Source organism: Centruroides vittatus, unplaced genomic scaffold (assembly GCF_030686945.1).
Source record: "Centruroides vittatus isolate TY-2023 unplaced genomic scaffold, ASM3068694v2 scaffold_1167, whole genome shotgun sequence".
Lineage (NCBI taxonomy): Eukaryota > Metazoa > Arthropoda > Arachnida > Scorpiones > Buthidae > Centruroides > Centruroides vittatus.
This window is the reverse complement of record NW_027122671.1, coordinates 399,676-425,047: the sequence shown is the minus strand read 5'-3', so window position 1 is coordinate 425,047 and position 25,372 is coordinate 399,676. Positions and strand designations below refer to the sequence as shown.

Genomic DNA, 25,372 nt, shown 5'->3' with positions numbered 1-25,372 from the left:
TTTTTAAAAACTTATAAAGGAACCAAAATAAAACAAACCTTGGAAGTTAAAATACTTGTTTACTGGTTGAAATACTTGGTGTATTTATAAACTTAGTGACTGGAATATGTTTAAAGGTAAACAGAAAACTTACTAGACATAAACATTTATTTGTTTATAAATGTTTTGAACTACCAGAGTAATTATTAACAAGCCTGAAGATTTAGTAATTGATTATTAAATTTTATTATGTTAAAATGTGTTGAATAAAAGTGATTATAAAATTTTTCTTTTAATTTAACATAACTAATAGAATATAACTTTTTAATGTAGTACACTGTTTGGCATCAGTTAAAGTTTCTTAACCCTGGTATAAAAATAGTTTATAGTACAATCACATTAAAAATTAAGTTTGCTGATTTGAAGTTCTTGAAGTAGAGATGATGCCAATGAAATTACTCTTGAAACAAAGAGAATTAAAGAATTATATCAAAAATTAGAGAATTAAATCAGAAAATTAAGAAAAGTATCTTTAACAGAATATCCAATTAACATACTAAAATGCAAAAATTTAAACTATGATGGTCATTAGAATGGGTGAAAGTAATAGTCATAATGTAAAAAAATAAAATAAAATTTAAACTTTATAAATTTTGTCTACATAATGAATCTATGATAAAGAACATTCAAGTTCATTTCCGGCTGTTTAACTCTATAATAATGAATTCCATTGGCTATGCGGCCCCAATTTGGAGCCTTACGAATTTTCAAAAATTAGATGTGATCCAAAATAGGTTAATACGCAAGATTTTTTTGTTGGATTATAACACACCAGGTAGCGCGTTAAGACTGGAATCAAGCAGGTTTAAATTAAGTGCTACTTTAATAAGAAGATACATGAAATTTTTATTTAAAATAAGAGACGCTCGAAATCTTTCAACTGTATTATTATACCAATTGTATCGAAAATCTTCGATTAAAGTACAAAGCAAAAACTGGGTATCACAAATTGCACAAATTTTAAAGCGCTATGGATATTCTATTAAAATATTCTTAGATTTACCTGAAATAAGTGAACAACATTTTCAAATGTTGATACAAAATGTGCTCGAAATTTCTTTATCACAAGACATAGAAGACATATTCACAAGAAAGAAAACTGATTGGTATGGCATCATTCTTGAATATCCATTTATTAATAACTACATGTTAACTAACCTGGCGTTTAATGTTAAAAGATTTTTCATACAACTTAGAATAAACAAAGAATTAATATTAATTAATAACAATTTCATTGAATTTTCTAAGAGTATCTGCCCAAGATGCCAAAAAATAATTTCAAAATTTCACATGTTTTGTGGCTGTAAAGATGCAAAGGAACTAGCACACAATCTTGACTTGCAAATGTTAACAAGGTGCACTGATGAAAGAGCAATGTATGAAGTATTCCATACAGCCAAGATAAACATAATTTATAGATTATATAAATACGCCCACAAATTTTTAATGTAACAAATTCAGTGAATACATAAGTATTGTAAATTAATGGTAGCGTATGTTATAGAATCATGTGTATGAAGAAAGTTACAAGTTGCAGTACAGGTTGAAATAACTTTAAATTGATGTTATTAAAATACTTATAATTGGTAATTAAATGTGGAATATAATGCTTGGTTCAACTTGTGTTGCCAGCGTATTTTTAATATTAATAACAAGTGATTGTTGTCAAAAACATCCTTTGTAACTGGATACTGCCTTATTACGAATAAATTTTGAATTGAATTGAATCTATGAGTTAATTTAGCCAAAAGTAAAAAATTGGTAGAAGTTTTATTACAGCCATATAATAAAAGCCATAAATAAAAAGAAAGTTTTACATTAAGAAAAAAGTTTAGAACAACACAATTATTACTGAAACTAAGTTAAAATTAAATTTGAAATTACAAGTAAAATGTTTAAAGCTGCAGTATTTCTATAAATATATTTTATATTTATGAAGTAAGATAATAATCATGACATTAAAAGGTTTGAAAACGTTTGCAACTTCTTTATTATTCACTTGGAAGGAGCACACCAGTAAAAGGCAGAGAGGTACGTTTATTATAAAGTACATCGATGTAGAAATTTCTAATTTATGACATTAAAATAAATAAAATCAGTTTTTAGCATTAATCCAAAAATTTAGCTAAAATTAACTTTATCAAAATTGGTTATAATTTATTACACATTGAAAACATTTAAAAATTTCTAAATATACTGTATTTCATAAATAAAAAGATATTCTTTTATGTATAGAAATAAACTGTTATAATTATATTAAAGTTATTTTAATGTTCATATTTTATATCAATTTTTATTAATCTTAATTCCATTTAATCTGAACCAATTTTATTTATTTTACTACAAGTTCAAAATCATAAAATTTATTAATTGTTTAATTATAACAATTTAATGAGTAACAGGTTAGTGACAATATGAAAAATGTCATATCAATTAAATGTGTAGACACAGACAATTTTAATACTTATAAAAACAACATATCTGCTCTTCAGACAAATCTATACCTATCTGTAGTTCTTTTTAACTTTTTTTTCTTTTATATACAATATAGTTTCCTTGTAATCTAAACAATCCCATACAATAGTATACCTAAACAACTCTTACCCTCATGTTTTAAGTAATGACTATCATCAATAACAAAAACAGCAGCAGCATAAACAGTTGCTCTTAAACCTACATCTATGATAACTTATTGAGGTTAGTACACTTGCAACTTGTTAGCTGCTTCCAAGCTCATCCCTCTCTCTCCCTTGGGTATAATTTTTTACAAGTTGGAAGACAATAGCAAAGAAGAGAGGGGGAAGCTGTAACGGTTTTCTAGCAATATCAAAATAACAGGGATTTTATTATAATTGAACTGAGAAAAATAAAGGAACATTACACTGAAAGTTCATTATAAATATATTTGTACAACTGAAACATTTTGTCATTGGTTCCTAATATATTGATTGAGAAAAATCTAAAAGTTTGTTATAATGATATTTCATTGTCATTTTTGTTTTACTAATTTTTAATTATATAGATTAATGAAAAAATATATTGAATTATTTTGTATAGTTAGATATTAAAAAAAATAAAAATTTATACTTTAAATACTAATTCCATTAAAGTACTATAAATTTAAGAATTATTAAGATTAACAAATAATTTAAACTTACTGGAGGAAATTCTGTCAACATGTAAAAGGCTCTGATATAAAGTTCATGCTGAAAAATAAATGTAAATTTTAAAACATTGAAAAATTTATGAATATTAAGTCAATATTAATTAGTAAATACATACCACAGCAAGAATTGTCGGATTGCAACCAACAATAAATGGCAAGCTGCGAAAACCAGAAACCCTATGTGCAATGCGAACTGGCAGTTCTTTATACAAATATTGAGCACTTCTCTAAAGGAAAAAGAAAACTTTATGCGCTACATATTCAAGATAAAAAAAATATAAAATTTACAAAATTTATTTATTTGATATTAATTTTCTTCTCCAAGAATACTAACTTTTATTTATAAATCTTATTGTACTAAAAATAATAAATAAAACATTTTAAAAATATCACTGAAAATTTATTTTAAATAGAAGATTTTAATTTAATTTTGTGCCTAAATATAGATACATACAAACAGAATCTTGATAAATATCTTTAATTCTAAATAAAGCATTTCAAATAAAATAAACTGTATTCACTTAAAAAATGATTGTCAATTTTGAAGAAACAATAATTGCACTAATGATACAGTGAAACCTTGGGTTTCAAATGCCTTGCTTTCTGAACAATTCGGTTTACGAACAAAATTTTAAACGCTATATTAGCCTCGATTCCCAAACAAGCTACTTGGCAAGAGCCAGGCATAGATCAACTCCATGTACTGTACTTCCTATTTTAAAGAAAGTCAACAGCCCAACCAATCAATGATGGGGCTACCAATTCAGGAGTTAGTGCTGCCGACATCGCCTTGCATCATTAGACATCATGACACAAACCATAGATGATGACATTATTCATATAAGATTTCAATGTGCATGCAGGTAAGATACTGTTTCCATTTTTCAGTTCACATTGCAATTGAATTTAAATCAAATTAATTAATAGCGTTAACTGACATTTGAATAATAAAAATGACATCAATAAATCCGTGTTTTATTTGATTTGAAGCACTTTTAAACTTTAATATATAATAATATATATTAAAGTTATTAATATATTATTACAGAGGGTGATTTGCTAATTATAACTCAAATTCATGATAGGATATCTTTTGTTCTACATATTGAATATAAATCAAATTTTGAAAACTGGTAGATGTTGCTTTTCTTTGCATTCTAAAAACGTTTGAGTTTGATTGTTCTAAAAATGGAGGCAGCAGTTGTAAGTTGACGTGTGCATCAAGCTTCTTTCCAAAAAAGGTCTTTCATCTCATGCTGTTGTAAAAGCCCTAAAAAAAATTAAATTGAAGTTTCCCAGTTCACAGTTATCAGAGTTCTTGGTAACAAAATGAAAAAGTGACAAGCAAGTGCTTACACCCAATAATTCCAAGGGCTCACAAATCTCAAAATAAGGAGAAGATAAGGAAAGTTAAGGAAATGATTAGAAAAGAAAATCCACCTAACCAGAGAACCATAGCAAAATGTATGGATATATTTCAGTTCACAGTTAACACCATTATACATGATGATCTGCAAGCAGCTACCAAGAAAAAAAAAGCATCTGTACACAAACAGAACCGAAAGACTAGCACAAAAAAACTCTATGAGAGGCATCTGGCCGCAGGAAAAAGCGAGTGATTACATGGCCACCCTAGATGGAGTATATACAGACCTTGATTATTGCAAAGGAACTCAAAAAATTCTGTACATGCAGGCCAGACAGGAAGTGCCAGAAGAATGGCTTGTCAAATATCACAAAAGATGGCCTGAAGGATTTATGATTGTTGGAGGATGACAGGTCTTCCTCCAACAATCATAAATCTTCCTCTTATCAGAGTGCCAAAAATTGTGAAAGTTAATTCTAATTACTATGTGGAGAACATTTTAAAACCATATTTGGAATGTGAGATTCCAAAGTTATATCCTGCAGAAAAAGCCAAAATGACTCTTCACCATGACAAGTGTCTAGTCACATAGATAGACATACAACTGCTTATCTCCAGAAGTTGAAGGTGGACTGAACCACATTCCTGCAGAGGACATACCCACCAAAGCACCTGACATCAGCCAAATGGATTTCTTTGCATTTGGCTTCCTGAAGCAACATCTCTTTCTTCATAAGGCTACAACATTATGTGGTCTTTGAAAAGTAATTCAACAGGAGTGATCATCAGTATCAGTTGAAACTTACAAGGTCTTCAAATCATGAAAACAGTAATGTGCTGTGAGCCAAGGAGATGGATAACACATCAACCAGACAAAAACAATTCATCAACAGGTGCTTTGTGAAAGAAACTAGGTGAAAAAGTGAGTCATAATTAGCAAACCACCCTCTGTATATATTATAATATTATTTATTAATATAAGGTAACCAGTTAATTAAAACTAAAAATAATAAAATTAACTCTCTAGTTTTTACACCAAGACTGATACTAAACTAAAATTCAAGATTAATTTAATTAAAATTTAAATTAATTTTGATTTTAACTAAGTGAAGCATAATATTTTGGAAAGTATGGATAAACTACATGTCTGTCTTGACTGATTTGGTTATATTTCATCCAGGCAGTCAAATCTCTATTTCTCTACTTATAGAACTTTTTTACAAAGCGATAATTTCGATTTCGGTCGGCGGTGATGGAATATTTTGTTTTTAATATATATAAAATGGATATAGATATTATATTGCATTTGCAGACATTTTTATGCATGAAATACAGCTAAAAAAATAAAAAAAGAAAGACTTTTGGGGGTGGGAAATGGATTAATCCTTATATTGTTTATGGGAAAATTTGTTTCAGTTTGAGATCAAATCAGTTTTCAAACAACTTTTAGGAATAAATTAAGTTCAAAAACACAGGGTTTGACTGTATATGAAAGATCATGAAAAATTTATGCAGAATATCTATTAGTAGCACAATGACAAAGCTTTGTACTATGTATAGAGAACACACTAAAGTGAAAGTTAATAAAAGATGATTAATGCAAATTATATTTGTTTTATATAATCATATTGAAGCTTATTTAATGTGAATTAAATATGTACCATTGATTTTAAGTATAATGTCACTTAAAATTATTAGAATAAAAAATATGTCAAATTTGACTCTTATAATAGTACACTCCCTGGTATTTCTGCAATTACATTTTGATAATTTTTCAATTTATATCATTTATGAACTATGAAAGATTATCCCAATTTTAAATTTAAAAGACTAAATGGCATGTGATTAATTCTCAGGAGCAGTGGCATCATTTATTTTCAATAAAATGACATCTAAACAAAGGAATCCTGAGTTATAAAAGAAATTGAAATTTTATTTCAGTTCAATTTCACAAACAACCTTTTCATACACTATACAATTTTCGTTGTTTACTGTGATATGCTTTTGACAAAGTATATTTTTAATAAAAATTAATTTGTGATATATTGTGGGTGTAAATAAACTGTGATAAGCATTTCCCTGTTATAAAAAAGTGGTGTATCGTATGTGTGTTACATCATATTTCCTGTCATCTCTCCCCCTCCGTTTTTTGTGCAAGTTTTGCATCTTCATACATTTCATCATTTAAATATTCCAAGGAAAAAATAGCTGCATTTAAGATATGTTTTTTGTTATGAAAACATACATTTAGAAGGTCCTAAGCAAGCAAGAAAAAAGCAAAACATGTTTGTTGTTTACAGTGTAATAAAGCTGTCTTGAATACTGCAACTTAAAGAATACAATAAAATAATAATACTGAACAATAATGAAAATTATTAAACAAAAAATAAAGTTTCACTTTTCAGTTAGAATAATAAAAACTGAAAGAAATATGTAAATTTAAAAATAAAACTTTTTGTAAAAATTGTTATCTAAATACAGTATTAAAAGCTTCTTTCCAAGGATTATTTTTACTGTTTTCTGTATTTTTAAATTAAAAAAAATTGTTGCTTTGAGGTTTTTCAATTTATTCATGTTATATCCACATACTTCATATATTTTAAAAAGGAATAAGCAAGATCACATGTTACTGAAGAGATGGAAAAAACTTCTAGTGTGGATAAATGAGAAGCAATTGGCTGGTGATAGCATAGCCAAGCAGGTGTTTAGTGATCTTAAGAAACTATCACCATCACTCCTCACTAAGGTATAGGAAATGCAAATTCCATTTCATTATACAGTATTTATTTATTGTTTATGTTTTAATTTATTATTTAGAGTATTCAACGGTGTTATTTTTACCTTAAATTATGTTTAAATTTATTGAAGTTGGTAATATTTAGAGACTGGGAAGGGATTAACTCACTTTCCATTATTTCTAATGCAGAAAGCTGATTTGGATTTTGAACAATTCATAGATCAATTTTGGTCCCCTGAAATAAATTAAATTTGAAATTTAGGCACCATTGTATATCATGTTTTTATCATTTAGTAAGATTAGTTGGAAATTCAATTTGGAAAAGAAACTTTTATTAAAATTTCTCTCAATTTTTCACCTATGCTTTTATTTTAATTCTTTTTCTCATTAAAATTATATGGAGAGTATAACTTCAATTAAAAGAATATGTTTTTCAGCACTGCATTCCATTTTGTGTGCTGGTTTAATAAACGAGACAAAATATAGGAATACAAAATAGCATTAGTAAAATTTTCCATTGTTTCATGCATGTTTAATACTAAATAGGGTCATCTTAATCTGGAAAGTCCTTTCTCTCACAGTCTTCAAATTGCCTTAAGCTGACTAAAAGATGCTTTAAACAGTTTTGTCTAATAAGTATGTCCACACCCTATCAAAAATACAATAATGTTTGGATTACATTGTATTTTTGATGACTGATGATGACAAAAGAAATTTTTATTATTATTCCTATTTCAATTCTTCCGAGACTGCATATTTCTCAATAGATGAAGTGAAGGCAACGTTAATAAGTTAATAAATTTGGCTGCACGTTTAAAAGGTTTTTGAGTAAGTGTTTATCTATTCCTATTCTTTAGAAGAAAAATCAAAGCTTTGGTAACCTTTCGTTAGACACAACCCTGTCCTCAGGACAATATATTTTTCTTATGTAAATCACTGATTTCAAGTGCATGTGATCAGCCTGAAAGGTAAGTGTACTTTTGAAAGGATGAATGCATTAAATAAAACTGAAGTAAGGAGTGTTATGGTTTCAGAAAACAGTTGCTTTTTTTAGAAGAAATATGAATAACCCATTCTCATTACATATTGTGCCTGCTTGTGTTATGGTGGGATGTATGGAAAATATGTGAGTAATTCTTTCAGTTTTTCCTCCTATTTTTACTTTTCTTTCCCTATTTTGTTAGTAAACATTAAGAATTAAAAAAATATTTATTTTTGAATAAAAGTCAACATTTATTTTGTATTACAGATAATTAATAAATTATAAGTTACGTTACTTTATGTTTTTATACTTTTTACTACAGGAATAGATTAAATTAGTAGTAAAAATGAACCATACAACTTTTAATTGCAAGTATTTTTATAGGTTCATCCTACTATAAGACATGCCTTGCATTCTTTACAATCATTTGGAAGAAAAAAAGCAAAATGCTAAAATCTATTATACAAGATGAAAGTGAAGGCAACCTAAGTGCAGAAAAATTTTAGACAGTGATCATGAAAGGGAATTGCAATATGAGATTTCAATGACAAGTCAAATAGTGCTCAAAATAGTGAAATGTTATATTGTATTTTTTCCTATTTTCCTTATTACTCACTTTCAACTGCGATAAACCATCAGGCTATAATTTGGCAATAATAATTATAAATTACAAATAAATTTGGTCCTAGAGGGAGATGTTAGGTGTCATCTCATATTAAATTTAATAATTATAATTATTAAATAATTTTAGATTAAACTGGAAGAAAAGAATCGGCCCAGAGTGGGACTCAAACCCGCAACTGCTGCTTACCATGCAGGTGCATTGCCAGTTACACTGCCCAGACTCCTCTTCTAATATATTTAACATTATGATATAACCATTGTCAATTACTATGGTGCCAACTGGGGATGCATTCAGCACCCTCATCCTGTAAACTCCCACACAAGGCATTCAGACAGCCATCACATACCCAGCAAGGCAAATATATGTATATAAATATAAACAACTTTACAAACCCGATACATATCGGGTTTGTAAAGTTGTTTATATTTCCGTATTGCTTTGTATTGTTTTTTTCAAATAAATAATTATAATGTATGATAATGAAGAAAAACAATGATAAATATTATTTAATTTGAAAGCAAAAACTGTCCATCCCCAGAAAGGGTTGCACATACTTGTTTTAAAATACAGATTATGTTAACCTTTTGTCAGGTAAAATCTGAACTAAAATATTTCTTGTAGTTTCTGCAAAACACTCATAGTAAACTGTTTTGCACAAACTATAAGAAACACTACCTTTGCATAAAACAATAACTCTTGTATGAAAGTTTAATGATATATTATTTATACTTACAACTTATCTAGACATAGCACAATATATAAAAAGCCAACCACTGTAGAGCATTCGTGGGCCCACCCACTACCCATCAAACTAGCCATTGGAAATGCAGTCATACCTTCTCAGATCCCTCCCAATAAATCAAAAGCTTGCACCCATACAAATTACATACTCAGATAACATACTATAAATACACACCACAGACTACATTAGAAAACAATACATATAAAACAGTGGCGTGCCGTGACATTTGATGATAGGGAAGCTGTGTTTCTGTAAGAAGCCGACTTTCAGGGGCAATCAATTAATTGCGCGTCAGGGCCCGTTCGTATTCGTTTGTTCGATAAGCCAGTAAAAACCGTATACTTCTTTAAATGTATTTTTAATAGATTATCTGACGTACTTAATAAATAAAAAAGTTCAATATAATTACCTCCGTTATTAGATTCAATAAATTCCCTATGCCCTCTAAATGCCAATTCTTGCTTAGAGAAAAAACATATGACATCCATTAATTTAGATATATCTATTAATTGTAATTATCTTGTTATAATTTTCAATATTTATTTTATATTGTCTACCAATGTTAAATTCTATTCCGTTTTGATTTCCAAATTGCTTCAATTTTACGAAAGAATCGTCATTCGTCATAAATTTTATCGCCGAAATGTCGAAATTTTTTGTTGACGTATTTATATTTAATTTAGGCATTGGTCTTTCTCTTTTAATAATGTTTTCTTTTTCATTATACGGTCTCGAGCCAAAACTTTTTTAAAATAAATTTTTGAATCACTAGCCACGATATAAGGGCTAAAATTAAAATTATCAGAAAAACTTACTTGGTAAAACAAAATGTGTGACGAACCTAGTACAAAAAATTCTTCAATTGTATGAATATACTTTTAATGAAACTTATAATTAAATATAACTTTGTGAAGAAACGTACATAAAAGTAACAAAATATTCTTTACTTTTTAAATCTTAAAACAATCCACTTAGTGAAATACTGTAGCTCCCTACGAGTGGCTAATGAATGGAATCAGAGACAGTCCCGGTAGGTGTGTCCATGCCAAATCCCGAGGGTGCCGATACCAGTCAATGTCAAATGCCTCTTTTGTCGCGTCACTAGTATATATCAGAGGACGCGACAGGGTTGTTGTAGATTTTAAACGTTTCTCACCACAGCTGTAAAAATCTAAATATGTTAAACTTAACAGATTGTCCGTCGTTCGTTTTCTAACTAATTCGTTTCAGAACAAAGTGTTCACGGAAATTTCCAAAATTTACAACTTTTCGGTCACTCTCGTTGAACTGGAAAAATTTCTGTCTTTATTACATCTAATATTATGAAGAGATCAGACCCCACTGTACTCGGCAAGAGATTGGTTCGGTTAAGCTTCTGTTTAAGTAAAATTTCAGCTCTTTCATCAGGGTTTTATTTATGTTTGTAATTCCCTAATCGCTTAATTATTTAACTACTTCTTAAGTAGAAATAAGTTGAAACCGGTTACTTTGTACTTGAATATCTGTAGTCTTGAAAAAGAAGTGGAAAGGAATTTTTATGACAACTGATACATAAATCGTAAATTTAAGGAAAATAAATTCTAGAGCTTTTTTTGTACCATTGTACGTCTCATTCATTAAATTTGGTTGTAAATGATGCTGCCAAAGTAACAGTTAATTTTTAACACTGTATTAGAATTGTACACGTTTTTTCTGCATCCCCTTACAGATGGAACATACTAAATCGTAATATCACCGGTTTAACATTGAAATCCGTAAGTAATATAAGATGGGAGAGCAGAATAAACGCGGAATAAATGTATCAAATATTTTAACGGATTTTTTAAAAACTCCTGTCAACTATACAGAACTATCATAAAAACATGCCAGTAAATTCCTATCGGTTGGGTTAAGTTATAAATCTAGTCTAGGATGGGCAACCTTTTTTATAACATGGGCCAGAATAAACTTTACGTTTTTTCCGCGGGCTGTAGTAGTTAATTGACGCTTTCTTGTGACTCGTAATATTTTTAGTCTGCAATTATGAAATAAATAAATAAAAAGTTAATTACTACATTTATTTCTCTTATCGTTTTCGAAAATTACAAAGAATTGGAAAAATAACTATTAATTAGTTATTTTTCCAATTTAATAATCTATTAAAGATCTCGCGGGCCAAATAGAAACTTTTCGCCAGCTGTAGCTGGCCCGCGAGCCGGGGGTTGTCCGCCGTTGATCTAGTCTGCTCATGATTAACATAAATCGGGCGAGGGTGGCCGAATATCTAGCAGGCGGCTATATCCCAGAGCGGTTGTGGGCTGTTAAAGTCGGACTCTTTACGCGTGTGTCGCTTCTACCAGCTAAACCGTGACGTTGGTGCTCTGTAAAGCGCATGCGCCAATGCCTATAATCTGGCTGCTTGGAAGTTGACAGGCAAGTGGCTAACAGCCCACAACTGCTCCGGGATATAAAGTAGGACTCTTTATGCGTGTGTTGCTTCTACCAGCTAAACCGGGTGAGGTTGGTGCTCTGTAAACCGCATGTGACAATGCCTATATAACCTGGCTGATTGGAAACTGACCCAGTTTCGACACTCCTTCTGCCACCGAATTATTCGAATATACAATAACAATCTTATCGTTTTATTCACATGTAGTATAGAAATTTGTAAAAGATACATAATGCGGTTATAATAAAATATTAATTTTAATTAATGCAAAGTACGTTAAAATATGAAAATTTATATTTTATAAAATACAAGGGAAGGTCATTGGAAGGTGGAAGCAGCGCTTCCATCGCTTCCAATGACGGCACTCCACTGATATAAAATATATTATGAAAGCTTTATTTACAGATTTAAAAAATTCATTACAATATATCAGATATCACACTGATTAACAAATAAAACAAAATCATATTTATCATAGATCTATCAATTAAAACAAACATTCACTACATATAAAACACTCATAAAATCAGTAAGTATACAAAAGTTGCCTAAGAAATAAAACATCTGTGACAAATGGATAAAGTATTAATTTGTCCTGTGTTGTGTAATATTTATGGTATCATACTACATATATTACGAAGTCTAGAAACAGCTCTTAAATCACATTTATGTCATACTACAAAAATCAGAAAAGTTTTAAAAGTTTTCATCTACACGTTAACACAAATACAGTAATAGCACACAAACATGATAATTGTTTTTGATAGTTAAGCTTTGATTTTGATGTAGCATAGCACTAATGTTGTTAGTGACAGTGTATTTACATTTACTTAATCACCTTAATATAGTATGGGAAAATTACTCAAAGTAGTGAGTGTTCATAATTAAAGTAACTCTATACAACAGTGTGTAAAGAGAAAATTTTTTATTTAATAGTTCTAATGCAACCAAAAATTAATACAAAGATTCACATGACTCTTTTAATGACTTGCGTTTGAAGTAAAAATTTGGAAATAAGATAAGTCATGGGACAAGATTATATTAATAAATTTCAGCAATAAATAGTATAAAATGAAAAGTGTCTACACCTGTTTGATGAAATCTGTTTAAACTGATCCAAAATAATATAGTGAGTGATAAAAGATAGCTGAATATGATACTGATATTAAATGTCAGAATGGTTTCAAATTCATTAAGACATGGGAGGAAACCAGACTTATGCTATCTGTTTGAATTTATGGATATAGATTTTTAGATTTTTACATTGCTTGTTTATACAGATGATGATATAGTCTTCTGGATAAACAAGCAATGTAATCTTATAACAATTCTTTCAGCATAAAAACTTTGATCCTTTGACCAATGATTGCTGACACTTATGTTCTTCATGCTCCCTCAATAATTGGATTTTTGGCTTTCAAATATTGTGCTGTTAACACAATTCATGATTATGCTACCAACTTAATATCTCAATAAATGAAAGCCATAATGGAAGATATATACACTTCAAACAAAATTAACAAAAAAAAAAAAAAAAATTTAAATGTAAAATTTACACTTAAAGAATATTGAATTAAAAAAATAATTTATTTAATACAAAAATATTTTAAAGAACAATTAAAAAGTCTGCATTGATGAAAAGGTTCCACAAAGACTGAAGCATACACTTAACAACAGACCTTTACTTGTAGGCTATTCACATTTTTCATGAACTATACAGGAAGCAGTATTTTTACAAATGGCTACTTTATCTGGGTTGCTTGTAACTATAGTGTGAGAATCTAGGGTCAATATTTTAGGCTGAATAGAAAATTTTAAAATTTTGTTAAACAGGAAACATTTATGTTAGTCACAAACAAACCTTTCGATTTTTAAGGAAGTTCCTGATGAGATATGTTGATTTTGATATCAACTACACAAGGAAGTTCCTTGTTATTTCTTTCCTCTGGTGACTTGAATAGCTCCAAATGATTGGTCAGACGAATATCCTACAAATAAGATCAACACCAACACCCAGAAAACTGGATTTGAAAACAATGTTCAAGAAAGTTGGTGTCCGAATAAAAAAGGAGTTTTCTTGTCAAATACAGAAAAATGCAGCCAACCCCATCGATGACTCAGAAGAAATGAGGTATTGCATTTTCGCAAACCTGTAAACTCCCTCTCTTTGATTTTAAATTTGATATGTCAGTAAAATAGCTAAGAAAAAGCACACTTATAGTAGATTTATTTGATAAGACCCTTGATATTTTAGAGATAGTTTAACATTTGTGTTGTGTTTATATTTATTATTTTTTGAAAGCACTTATAATATTGAATTTAAATAAATATGTTTATATATGATAAAGATGTTTCCGGTCTAGTTCTTTTGTCTTATCTGCAAAAGATTTCAAATCCCTTCTAGATTTATAAGCCACTCGAATCGATATAATTTTCAAAATATTGTGAATTAGGAAAGAAAAGAAAAATTGCGTCCCAACTGATGTCAGGAAAAAAGATAATCTTTAAACGAAATAAACTATTTCCATCCTGAATCTGTGACCAGAGTCACACAGCCCTGAAATTACATAGTCAACATAAAATTAATCATATATTACTGTCAGATATAATGATATATGCTGCTTGTAGCTCTTTATCAAGATATTTTACATTAGATATTAATATCCTATAAAATATCTCGATAAACAGCTACAAGCAGCATATATGATAGCACATAAAATGACATGCCATTTTATATGATATTATTGAAACAAATGAGTGAGATTGTTCTATATGTATGTGTTCAAACATCAGTTTTGACACATATCCTGCAAAAATTACTGGCATTTTAAACTTTAAGGAAAAATCTTATAAAATTGACAGCATAACTTGTTCATGTAAAGCTGGACAGACAATTGGGAAACTTTTTTGCCAATTCTTAGCATTTGAATCCACTCTGTCCATCAGTTACATTTATGAGTTTCTCCGAATTCTCACGTGAAAAACATATGATAATGGATTAAAACTTATATTGGCTTTGAAATTTCAATTTGAAATGCAACAGAAACCTTTGTTTTTCCTATTGCTTTCAATCTTACTGCTGACAATATGCCAGAATGATTCAAAACAACCTAGATAAAATAGTTTAGTTTTTAAACACCAGAAGACATCTGGTGAAAAATGCAAATTGCTGGAGTCAGTGTTTATCCTCCCTACATTCAACGTCCATTTAATCATTCTTTAAAATATTTGTATTAAAATATAATGCACCGAAGCTCTTTCAGACACTTTTATTTTCTGAATTGTATAATCTTGAAAACATTTAGAAAATAAACTTTACTCCCATTATGTTGTCATCCATTCATTTTACCGACTTTATTATAACTGTTTATATTAACTTAGCTTGATAAGTAAAATTCAAGATTTGTTGGCATTATTGTCAAATAAAAAGTTTGATTCCATAAATTCAATCACAAGCATTTTATATAATAATAAAAAAATACTTTAATGAAGTTATCTTTTGCATCACATCAAACATTTATATTATTTTTAAAATTAACTATTAGTAATAGATCATTTGATTGTGGATTGTTTTATTATAAACTGTAAATCAAATTACAAAATCAATAAAACCTTTAAAATATTACTTGGCTTTTTAATTTAAAAAATTTCTTAATTATATTTAATCTGAAAAACAATGTAAATTATCTCATATAAAAACAACTAAAAGTTTATTGATTGATTTTTAATTCTATAAGAATTAATTTTCCATTACATGGAGATAACATGCAATATTTATATAACAATAAATCATCATAAATCAAAAATTCTCATTTATTATGACGTTTCAAAGCTGGGGTATTAGAACTTTGCTGATTTAGAATTTGCTGTGTCTGAGTTCTTTTGCAGAATATTAAACAATGAAGTTTAAAAAATAAAGAATGCTTTTAAAAAGATTTCAATGCAATAAAGATTTTTTAATTGTCTTAATTATAAGAAAGATACTATATTGTTGAAAAATTAAGAAATTTTTGTTATTATTTTCACATCTCATTATGGAACCCTGGGTTCAATAAAAAGTAGTTGATTGTCACTGTTATAAAAAATAATTTCTGTAAACATTCTTGAAATTTGAATTTTATTAAAAGGCATTTCTAAAGATAAAGAAACAATTGTGAAATCTGAAAGTTAATTTTAACATTTCTAAATTATTTCACTCCTGATATACAACTGCTTAATCAACAAAATTCCATAACCAAAAAAAATGTTGACCCTTGACTGGCAACTATCATCCCCTATCTGTCAATAAGACATTATTCCCTCGCAGCCGGTAGATCAACTTGCATGATAATTTACAGTTAGCGTCCGAGCCTGTCGTTTGTTTTGAATCCTGGGAACACCTATTGCCCTAATTGTCGATCACGTGACTGGTTTTCTTATCAAGAATCTATAAAAGGCACTTCCTTCCCCCCTAAAGGGCTCTCCGATTGTCTCTCCAGTACGACGTGAACTGCGCCATCACCCAGACCCGAAAAGTTTCTAAGTTTTTAAGTGCCCGTGTCCAGACTATGACTCCATTCACCGGACTCCGTCTATTACGGAATTTATAGAGGTATGGACAAATATTTGTAAACTCTCTCTCTCTGCCCCCCCTTTTTTTTTGTATATGAGGGTAAAAGTGTAGTTTTGTTCGTTTCGATTTTAATAAATCTTGTTTTGTTATAAAATGGTGTCTTTCTTGATTGTCGGCTTCGCCTTATTGTTGACCCCATCCTTCATCCTTCCTCCTTCTCCACTCGCGTAATGCGTAACAAGCCGTCAACGTAACAGCCATCCTTGACAAGTGAGTCGCCAGAAAGGGAGGTACGACTTCCTCTTACCTCCCCGGGATCTCAAACAATATTGCTAAATTTCTTTATAAATAATAACTGAAAAAATTAAATACTTAACTAATTTAAATCAATGCATGCTGTTAAACATAAGCTGTAAAATTTATTAATGAAATAAAAATATAATAGATACATTGTGATTGCAGATGTTTGTAACCTTAATTTATATCTTATAAAAAGCACTTTCATATAACAGATCTAAAATGTTAAGACTCTTTAGGATGTAATTGTTAAATTTATTTAGACAATTATTTTAATTTAAAGGGTAATTAAATATTTCTAGAACTGGTTATCATTTTCATTGGCTATTTATTAATAAATTAGAAAAATTATGATTTCTAAGTATAAATTTTTTCCTGTTGCAATTAAAAAACTGGATAGAAGCCCAAATGTCTAAATAAACATTACCACATTTTTATCTCTTGTAAATATGACAAAATTTGGACCAAGGTATACAGAAAACCTTGTTTTCAACCTATTTTAATTTCATACAACTCAGTCGATCCCTGGCACATCAAATTTGTAACCTTTAGATCCTTAATAAGAGGGGCATATACCCACTGTACTAATTCCAGGACACAGTAACAGAGCTGAATCATATCTTAAAAATCACAGAGCAACAGGCCTATCGGATAAAAATAATACAAAAATTGATTGCAACCTTTCAAACATCAAAATGTCAACACGCATCAATGAACCAGAAATGAAGGGTTGTCTTAAATTATATCCATCTTTAAGGATGATACATAAGAAAGCAGCCAGAGCTAATAATGTGGTAATATATCGACGCAATCATATAACCATAATTTGACTGTGGGGATTTACTCCATCCCAATAATTGACAAACGTTCCAAATCGAAACTAGTGTGTGTGAGTGCCACTAGGGGTAATTTACAACAACTCAAGGAGCATAAGTAGACAATTGAATAAATCTCAATAATGCAATACTGGCAGCTTACTTGCAATATCAAACATACAACAGTAAACTGGGAGCAAGCAACCATCATCAGACCCACATCTAAATATACACACCATGAAATATATAGAAAAATTGGAAATTTATAAAGCTCATGAAAATCCATGTTCATCAACCACAGAGATGCAGACAACTTGTCTACAGCATGGTGGTCCATTTACAAAATTTAATTTTATTGAAAGGATATTTATTCATTTATTTTTACTTTTATTTTCTTTCTTTATTTATTTATATTAATTTCACCTACGACTGCTGTTATTTATTTAGTTATTTTAAAATAATGTCCTTGTATTCGAATTCTTGTTCTTTTACAATTGTTCTTGCGTTTTTAAATTTTTGTATTCACATTCTATTTTTCTGTTCTATTGTAACTGAAGGAGGTCAGTGAAACTGGTCAAAAACATTATTATTTTATTAAATTCATTGCTAGATTTTAAAGGTGAGTTTTTTGTATGGTATATTTCTCCAGTTGGTTCAAAATTTTTGAATATTACCAGTATATAACATTCTTGTCTCAAATTTTAGGATAATGTTTAGTTATACTTACAGTACTTTTAAAGTTTTTGAAAATATGAAATATTAAGAGTAAACTCTTATCAAATAATCTTCTACAAGTAAAAGAAATAAAGCAAACAAATATTTCAGTTTAGATATGTACACCTACGTAATTATAATTTTGCATATATATATATAGATGATGATATAAATTAAAACACTAACTTCTGAGTTTGTCACAAGTTAGTGTTTTAATTGTCCAAATTTTGTCATTAAACACTAACTTTTATTTAATTACTAAATGTTTTTGATAACCAATTTAGTATTCATTACACAGCAAATCAATTTCATAAATACAAAAAATCAACTATATATAAAATATTAAAAAACTGATTATTATAGATTTTCAAAAATACATTTTTACAAACTAAAGTTAAAAATTATACTCTGAAAGTATTAAATAATTATAATATACTTATTTTAATTAGCTTCTGGTATTTATTTTAAAATTAAAATGTTGGTTTAAATGAACAGAGTAGGGCATCTCCTGTAGGCAAGAGTAACATTACATTTCTTTGAGATGGTATCATATAAAGACCTCAAGAGGGGGTTGAACATGAAGATGAATAATGTGAGGATACCTCTTACTTTCAACCCCCTCGAGGTCTTTATACAGTACCATCGCAAAGAAACGTAATGTTACCCTTGCCTACAGGAGATGCCCTACTCTGAGATCTTGCGTAACAGAAAAGACCGATCCAGTATGGAGAGACCACCAGTAGGTTTAATTATTTATAACAGTAAAAAAAAAAATATTAGTATTAATTCTACTGTTATTTCATATTTATAGAAAAAAGTTTTATAAACTGGATGACCACAAAATCTTATTCTTATATTTGCAGTCCCAGTGAAAGAGTCAGAATCTGAAATTAATGAAGTAAAGTAAAATAAATATTAATTTTCTAGCATTCATTGTTTTTGTTTAACTTCTGAACATTAACTCTACATAATAAACAAACACATTAACTATACAGTTCAAAATTTATCATGATTACAAAACAAGCAAAGATATTTCAAGGACAAACATTTTTAATCTGCATTTAAATACAAGCATAAAAATTCTGAATTTAATTTTTGTAGAGTATTCTTTTTTCTTTTATATTAAAGAAAATTTAAACTTATTCAATTAATGATTATGAAATTTGTAAATTCCAACAATATTAAAAATGGCTGAAAATAATACTATATATCTAGATAGTATAAAATCAACAAATTTACACTAAACTGGCCTGAATTTAATAACGCAAAAATAACTAAACAACAAATCAAAAATAGATACATAAAATATGGGAAAAAGTTACAAGTTTGTAAGAATTTGGTCACTAGGTTAAAACTATCATCAATACAAATGATCATAAATATAATTACCCAGACAAAAACAGACATTGAGTAATAGTCATTTAAAAGGTTTAAATATTAGTCAAAATGCTATAAAGAAAACAACATAACAAGCAGTATTCTTCTCAAGCTGGTTCAAGATGTTCAATTAACCAGCTAAATATTTTTTTTCCAACCAGTTTGAAAAATTTATTATTAAAAATGTTTTTAAGATAATAGTATGTAATATTTAGTATGGTCGATTGTTATGATGAAATCAGTATGATAAAACATTAGTATTGTTTTATCATTAACTGAAGTTTATAAGGAAATTTGTAGAACAGCTGCAGGTGAAACAGAATTTTCACCGTATAATTTAAAACTGAGAAACTTCTAAACTGAAAATATTTAGCTATAAAACAATAAATTATTAAAAATTACAAAAATCAACTTACTAGAAGATGGCTACTATCTTGACTTCGTCCAGAATACAAAATTGTTGCTGGAGTCAATCGAACTGAAGGCTGGAAATTTCAATACCAAGATTATAATATATAGCAAATATTTTTTAAACAGAAAGTTTAGTATTAGTTTATTTTAAATAAATTTAAAAAAACAAAAAAATAAGTAATCATGGAACCATTTGTATAAAAATCTAATATTCTATAGTTAGTCTTTAATTTCATATAGATAGTATTTTAAAAAACTCCTCATTTTTATTAAAAAAAATTCCAAAATGTCATCACCATAAAATAATTATAAAAATATGCATAGAAGAAATTTAAAATATTTATTTTTGCTTCATAATTTCAGTGTTTGAATATTTGTTATTAACATACGGTAAAAAATATTATAATAAATAAAAACTTCAGAAAAGATAAATCAAAAATTATTATTTGTGTCAAGTGTCATTAAAATGAAATTGTAGTATAAAAATGTGTGTAAAACTAAAATATTCATCCAATCAAATTTAAAAACTGACATGAAGTACACACTAAATGTCAGCAGTTGAAAATATATAAATCTGATTTCCATATAATATCTATATTTACTAAATTATCTTCATCTAACTCTGATTTTTTTAAATGATACTTTATAACTATACGAAAAACAATTTCATAATTAATATAACTTTTACATTTTTCAAACAACATGTACATCAATGATACAATAAAATATCTTCTGTTCATGGATTTATGTATCTGTTTTATCTTCCATCTGACTAAATTGAACCATGTCATATTTTTATAATGCATTTCATTGACATACCAATTGAAATATTTGTTTCATATTTAATTGATGTCAAGAAAATGAATTACTGAAGAATCACTATCACTAACTTAAGTTAGTAATTGTTTAATAAAAAACAGACAAAATTAATAATAAAACTGCATAGTATTTTATAAGAATTTATTGAGGTATTTAAGAATATCATTCTCATTTCTTGAAGTTAATTATATTAGTGTAAGTGTCAGTATTTTTATTAGTGGTAAAGATTTCCTAAAATATTTTTATCTGTAAAATAATAGTAATATTCACTAAAAATATAAAGTATGTTTCATAAATTGCATTGGTATAATCAAAGTAGTTTTAAACTTTCAATACAATATTTGTATTCTTTATAGAAATATGATGTTCAACTAGAAAACATTAGTCTGGTTAAAGAAAAACAAACTCAAGTAGTTGTCATAGATAAGGCATTGTGTATTATGCAACCATGATTCATGAATTCACAACTTGGTTCATCAAAAAGATTAATATTTTATATACACAAATCAAAGTTTATGTTATCACACTACAATAATTTACACCAGATTTTAATTTTTTTTTTTATTGTTTTTGGTTTATAAGCTGAAAAATAAACGAATATGTTATAAATTTATATTACTTTAAATGATCCTAAATGTATTAATTTTTGTTTACAATCTGTTTCAGTTCAATACTTATATTTTCATTAAGTTACTATTTATTTTAATGAAAATATATAATTACTTAATATAAATAAATATTCTATTAAAATTTTTTAAGTGTAAAATAATTGAAGTGTAAAGTTATTTTTATTTTTATTAGTCACTATTATTAATTTCAAATTTGGTACATATTGTGTGCCAAAGTAAATACAGTAACATTGTGTAGATACAACATACACAATCTTACTATATTTATTTTTATGTGTCACATACCAAACTTTGAAATTTATAACAAATCACCAATAAAAATAAAACTCATTTTAAAACTTAGAGCTTAGCAATATGTATTTTCATGTAGCTTGCTTATATTAAATATATAAATCATATAACAAAAAAAAAAAAAAAAAAACAGAATTGAGTTGGTTTCTCAAACAATATATGAAGTGTATGATTTATGAGATTTATGTATGTGTGATGATAATATATCTCATATATTTATATAAATATTTTTAAGATTAACAGATATCAGAAAGACAAAGAATTATGCATTCTTTTCCAAAATACGTTTAAGATAACTCGAATACTTCATTTTTTATTACACGAATTTGATTATTTAGGATATTTTCCCCATGAACGACCACGAATTGAGAATACCCGAGTTTTCCGGCTCGTCTAATAGATTTTCCAAGCCGGAACAAATTATGTCTAAAGATTAATATTATTCCACACATCTGTTACAAAACAAGTTTAAATAATTTCCTGAACCAGCCTTTAGAACAGGCCTGGCCAACCCAAATTGTTTCGCGGGCCACTTTGATCACATGTAACATTAGGGTGGGCCACAATTTAGGCAAACATGCTTCTAAAGGAGTAAAACAAATACAAAATGAATAAGATTTTATTGTTATACCAAGAGTGTATTCATACTTGCACTTGCACATTATAACAATGAAACATGCAAATTTTCATTTATTTAATTGTTTTGGTATAACACATAATGGGAAACAAAGTTGTAATAGATATATAATATCGCTTAGCGGGCCACACCATTTAACGCAATGGGCCGCGGGTTGGCCAGGCCTGCTTTAGAATTAAGAGTAAATGTTTTCCAGAAGCGATATTTAAACATTTTGAAATTAACATAATTAAAAGAAACCAAACAAAAATCATCACAATCATCTTATTTTTTTTTCACTTCCTAGTTATTAAAAGTTTCTTCTTTATCATAACACCCAGAAAATATATCTTCTATAAGTTACCTTCATTAATTAATTAAGAGAATATAAACAATAAAATACTCTTCTTCATCTCTAAACACATTTCATTTTGCTCAAACAGTAAATGTAACAAAATATCTAAATTAAACCTTTTTTTGTTAAATTTTTGATGTAAAAAGAAGAAAATTATATTGATAAACATGTGTATTTTAATCATAAGAATGTGAAGAAAAGGTAAATATCTTTAAATATGAAAAATTATTTTATCCAATTTTACTTAGAAAAGAAGAAGAATATTCACAGAATGCGAAGCAAATAAGTTATTTAATAAAGGGAATGAATGAAAAAGAACACGAGAAAAAGCTCGATTTCATATGTTAAATAATAGGAAGCCGTCACTCACTTTTGCAGCGGCAACATCAATGGCAGATTGGTTATAAAACGACTGAACGGTGCGGAGTTTTTCTCTCTGATGGCTGTATTCGGGCCCGTTATGTACATAAGACAAACACTGATTAATACACAATCCGTATCTTGCTTTTTCGCCGAAAAGTTCTTTCAAATTGCGAACCAATGAGCTTCTAACGGGATCCATTTATTAGTGAATAAAATTTAGGGATAAATAATAAATAAATTTCTTCAACTACCACGGATAATGCAAAAAAAACGTCGTCTTTTCTGGCAAAACTGTAATACAATTGAATAACTTAAAGCCATTCCAGAAACAAACCCTTTCGTTATACTCGAAACGACGACCTTTTCTTCTTAAATTCGTTCTTTCCCGACATGCGTCGAGCGATCACGTGAACGATTAGTGGGAGAAGCGTGATTCGTAACACGTAACCAATAGACGATCAATTTTATTCTTCCAAATATTCGAATAATATAATCATTTATTTCTAGATTATTATCAAATATAATTAAAAACTCGTATTTTTACTCCAAAAAATTTTTAAACGGCAATAAATATGATAAATTAATAAAAATATTTATTATCACGTGACCACAAAAGGTCATTATCGTCGTGGCTAGCGAATGGCTTAAAATGTTTCTTTTTATTTTATTTTATTTTATTTTTTTATAATAATAATTAAACGATAGAATATTTTAAAGCGATGTTTTAAATCTGAAATTTGAACGCATTCTTTATCATTTGAGTTATGGATGTCGCGGTATTTTAACAATACATGTATATTTACGTATATAATTAATATTTCTCAGCTTAGACTTTATAATAAAGATTGCCAAAATTTACAAAAAAAAACATTATAAACCATCGTATATAAAAATAAATGGTGGTTGGAGCATTTTAAGATGCATAAACGATAGTGTACAGGTAGTTTTCTCGAAAATTTTCCCCGAACGGTATAATTAACATCCTTCTTTGTTCTTTTTTTTATGTGGTTCATAGAACTTTTACTGGAACATGAACACAATCATTAAAATATGCCATACGTTTTCGAATATTTTTCCTATTATAATTATTTATTCGTTTATTATTTATAATTTTCATTGATAGATGGGTTTCGTCAATAGTAACGCAGAAGTTATTTTTAAAATATTTATTTTCGTATTGATTTTTAAATATTCGATATTGCAGTGTACTGATTCCCCGAAATGTTTTCACTACATGTGCATTAATAGTTGGCTAGGAGTGTGCTCGTTCATTAGCTTATGTCATTCACATCAGTTACATAAAGGAAACTTAACGTATTTATACTGTATTCATTTAAATGAAAAATAATAGATGGACACTTTACTATTATTTGAATAAATTTTTTTTTTTTTTTTTTTTTTTCTAAAATTCCAAATTAATTAAGCCATTATAATAAGTGTTTGATCTATTTAATTTTTAAAATATTTCAATTCCAGTTTAATAATTAATATCTATATTTTAACGTTAAATATTAGAACTGGTTAGTTTTAAGTGCAATTTACACTCATATTCTTGTGTATAATTTGATTAGGATAGTAAAGTTTTAATGATTTCATGAATCTTAATTTAAATCTTAATGTATTCTAATAGAGTTCTAATACATTTGAATGTCGTATTATCATTTATGAAGAAGCTTTTCAATTGAAAATTGTTTTAATAAAGGAAATGTTTTGAATTTATAAAAAAGTTAATTGAATTATTATTAAATTCGGTCGATGTTAGCAGTGCCGTAACTAGCTTTTCGTGTGTCCTTTGGTCCCTCGTTTTTTTTGGGGGGGGAGAAAAATTAAAAATTCGATAGAAATGGTCAATTAATTTTTAACTTTAACAAAAAACTTTACGAAATCGGCTCCCATGGCGACAAAATTTAAAATTTAAAAGTGAAAATATAATATTCTACTGATAATTTTTTTGGTACCTCATCTGGAGGGCCCTTTTGTCTTTGATCCTGTGCTTGTGCACCTGTCTAATAGGCCTAACTCATTGAATATTAGTGCCAGGTATTATG

General features: G+C 28.1%; 1 protein-coding gene across 1 annotated transcript in view; it reads right to left on the bottom strand.

Annotated features, from left to right (window-relative positions):
* The window catches only part of LOC136986729 (branched-chain alpha-ketoacid dehydrogenase kinase-like), a 36,932-nt gene extending 13,193 nt beyond the window's left edge, over positions 1-23,739 (bottom strand). Inside the window, exons 1-4 of the mRNA XM_067284319.1 lie at positions 23,332-23,739; positions 20,257-20,325; positions 3,322-3,432; positions 3,198-3,245 (exon numbers count right to left, since the gene is read on the bottom strand). Of these exons, the coding sequence (XP_067140420.1) occupies positions 3,198-3,245; positions 3,322-3,432; positions 20,257-20,325; positions 23,332-23,523 (420 nt within the window). The 5' untranslated portion in view covers positions 23,524-23,739. The remainder of the gene's footprint in view (positions 1-3,197; positions 3,246-3,321; positions 3,433-20,256; positions 20,326-23,331) is intronic.
* Between the last annotated feature and the right edge of the window lie 1,633 nt (positions 23,740-25,372).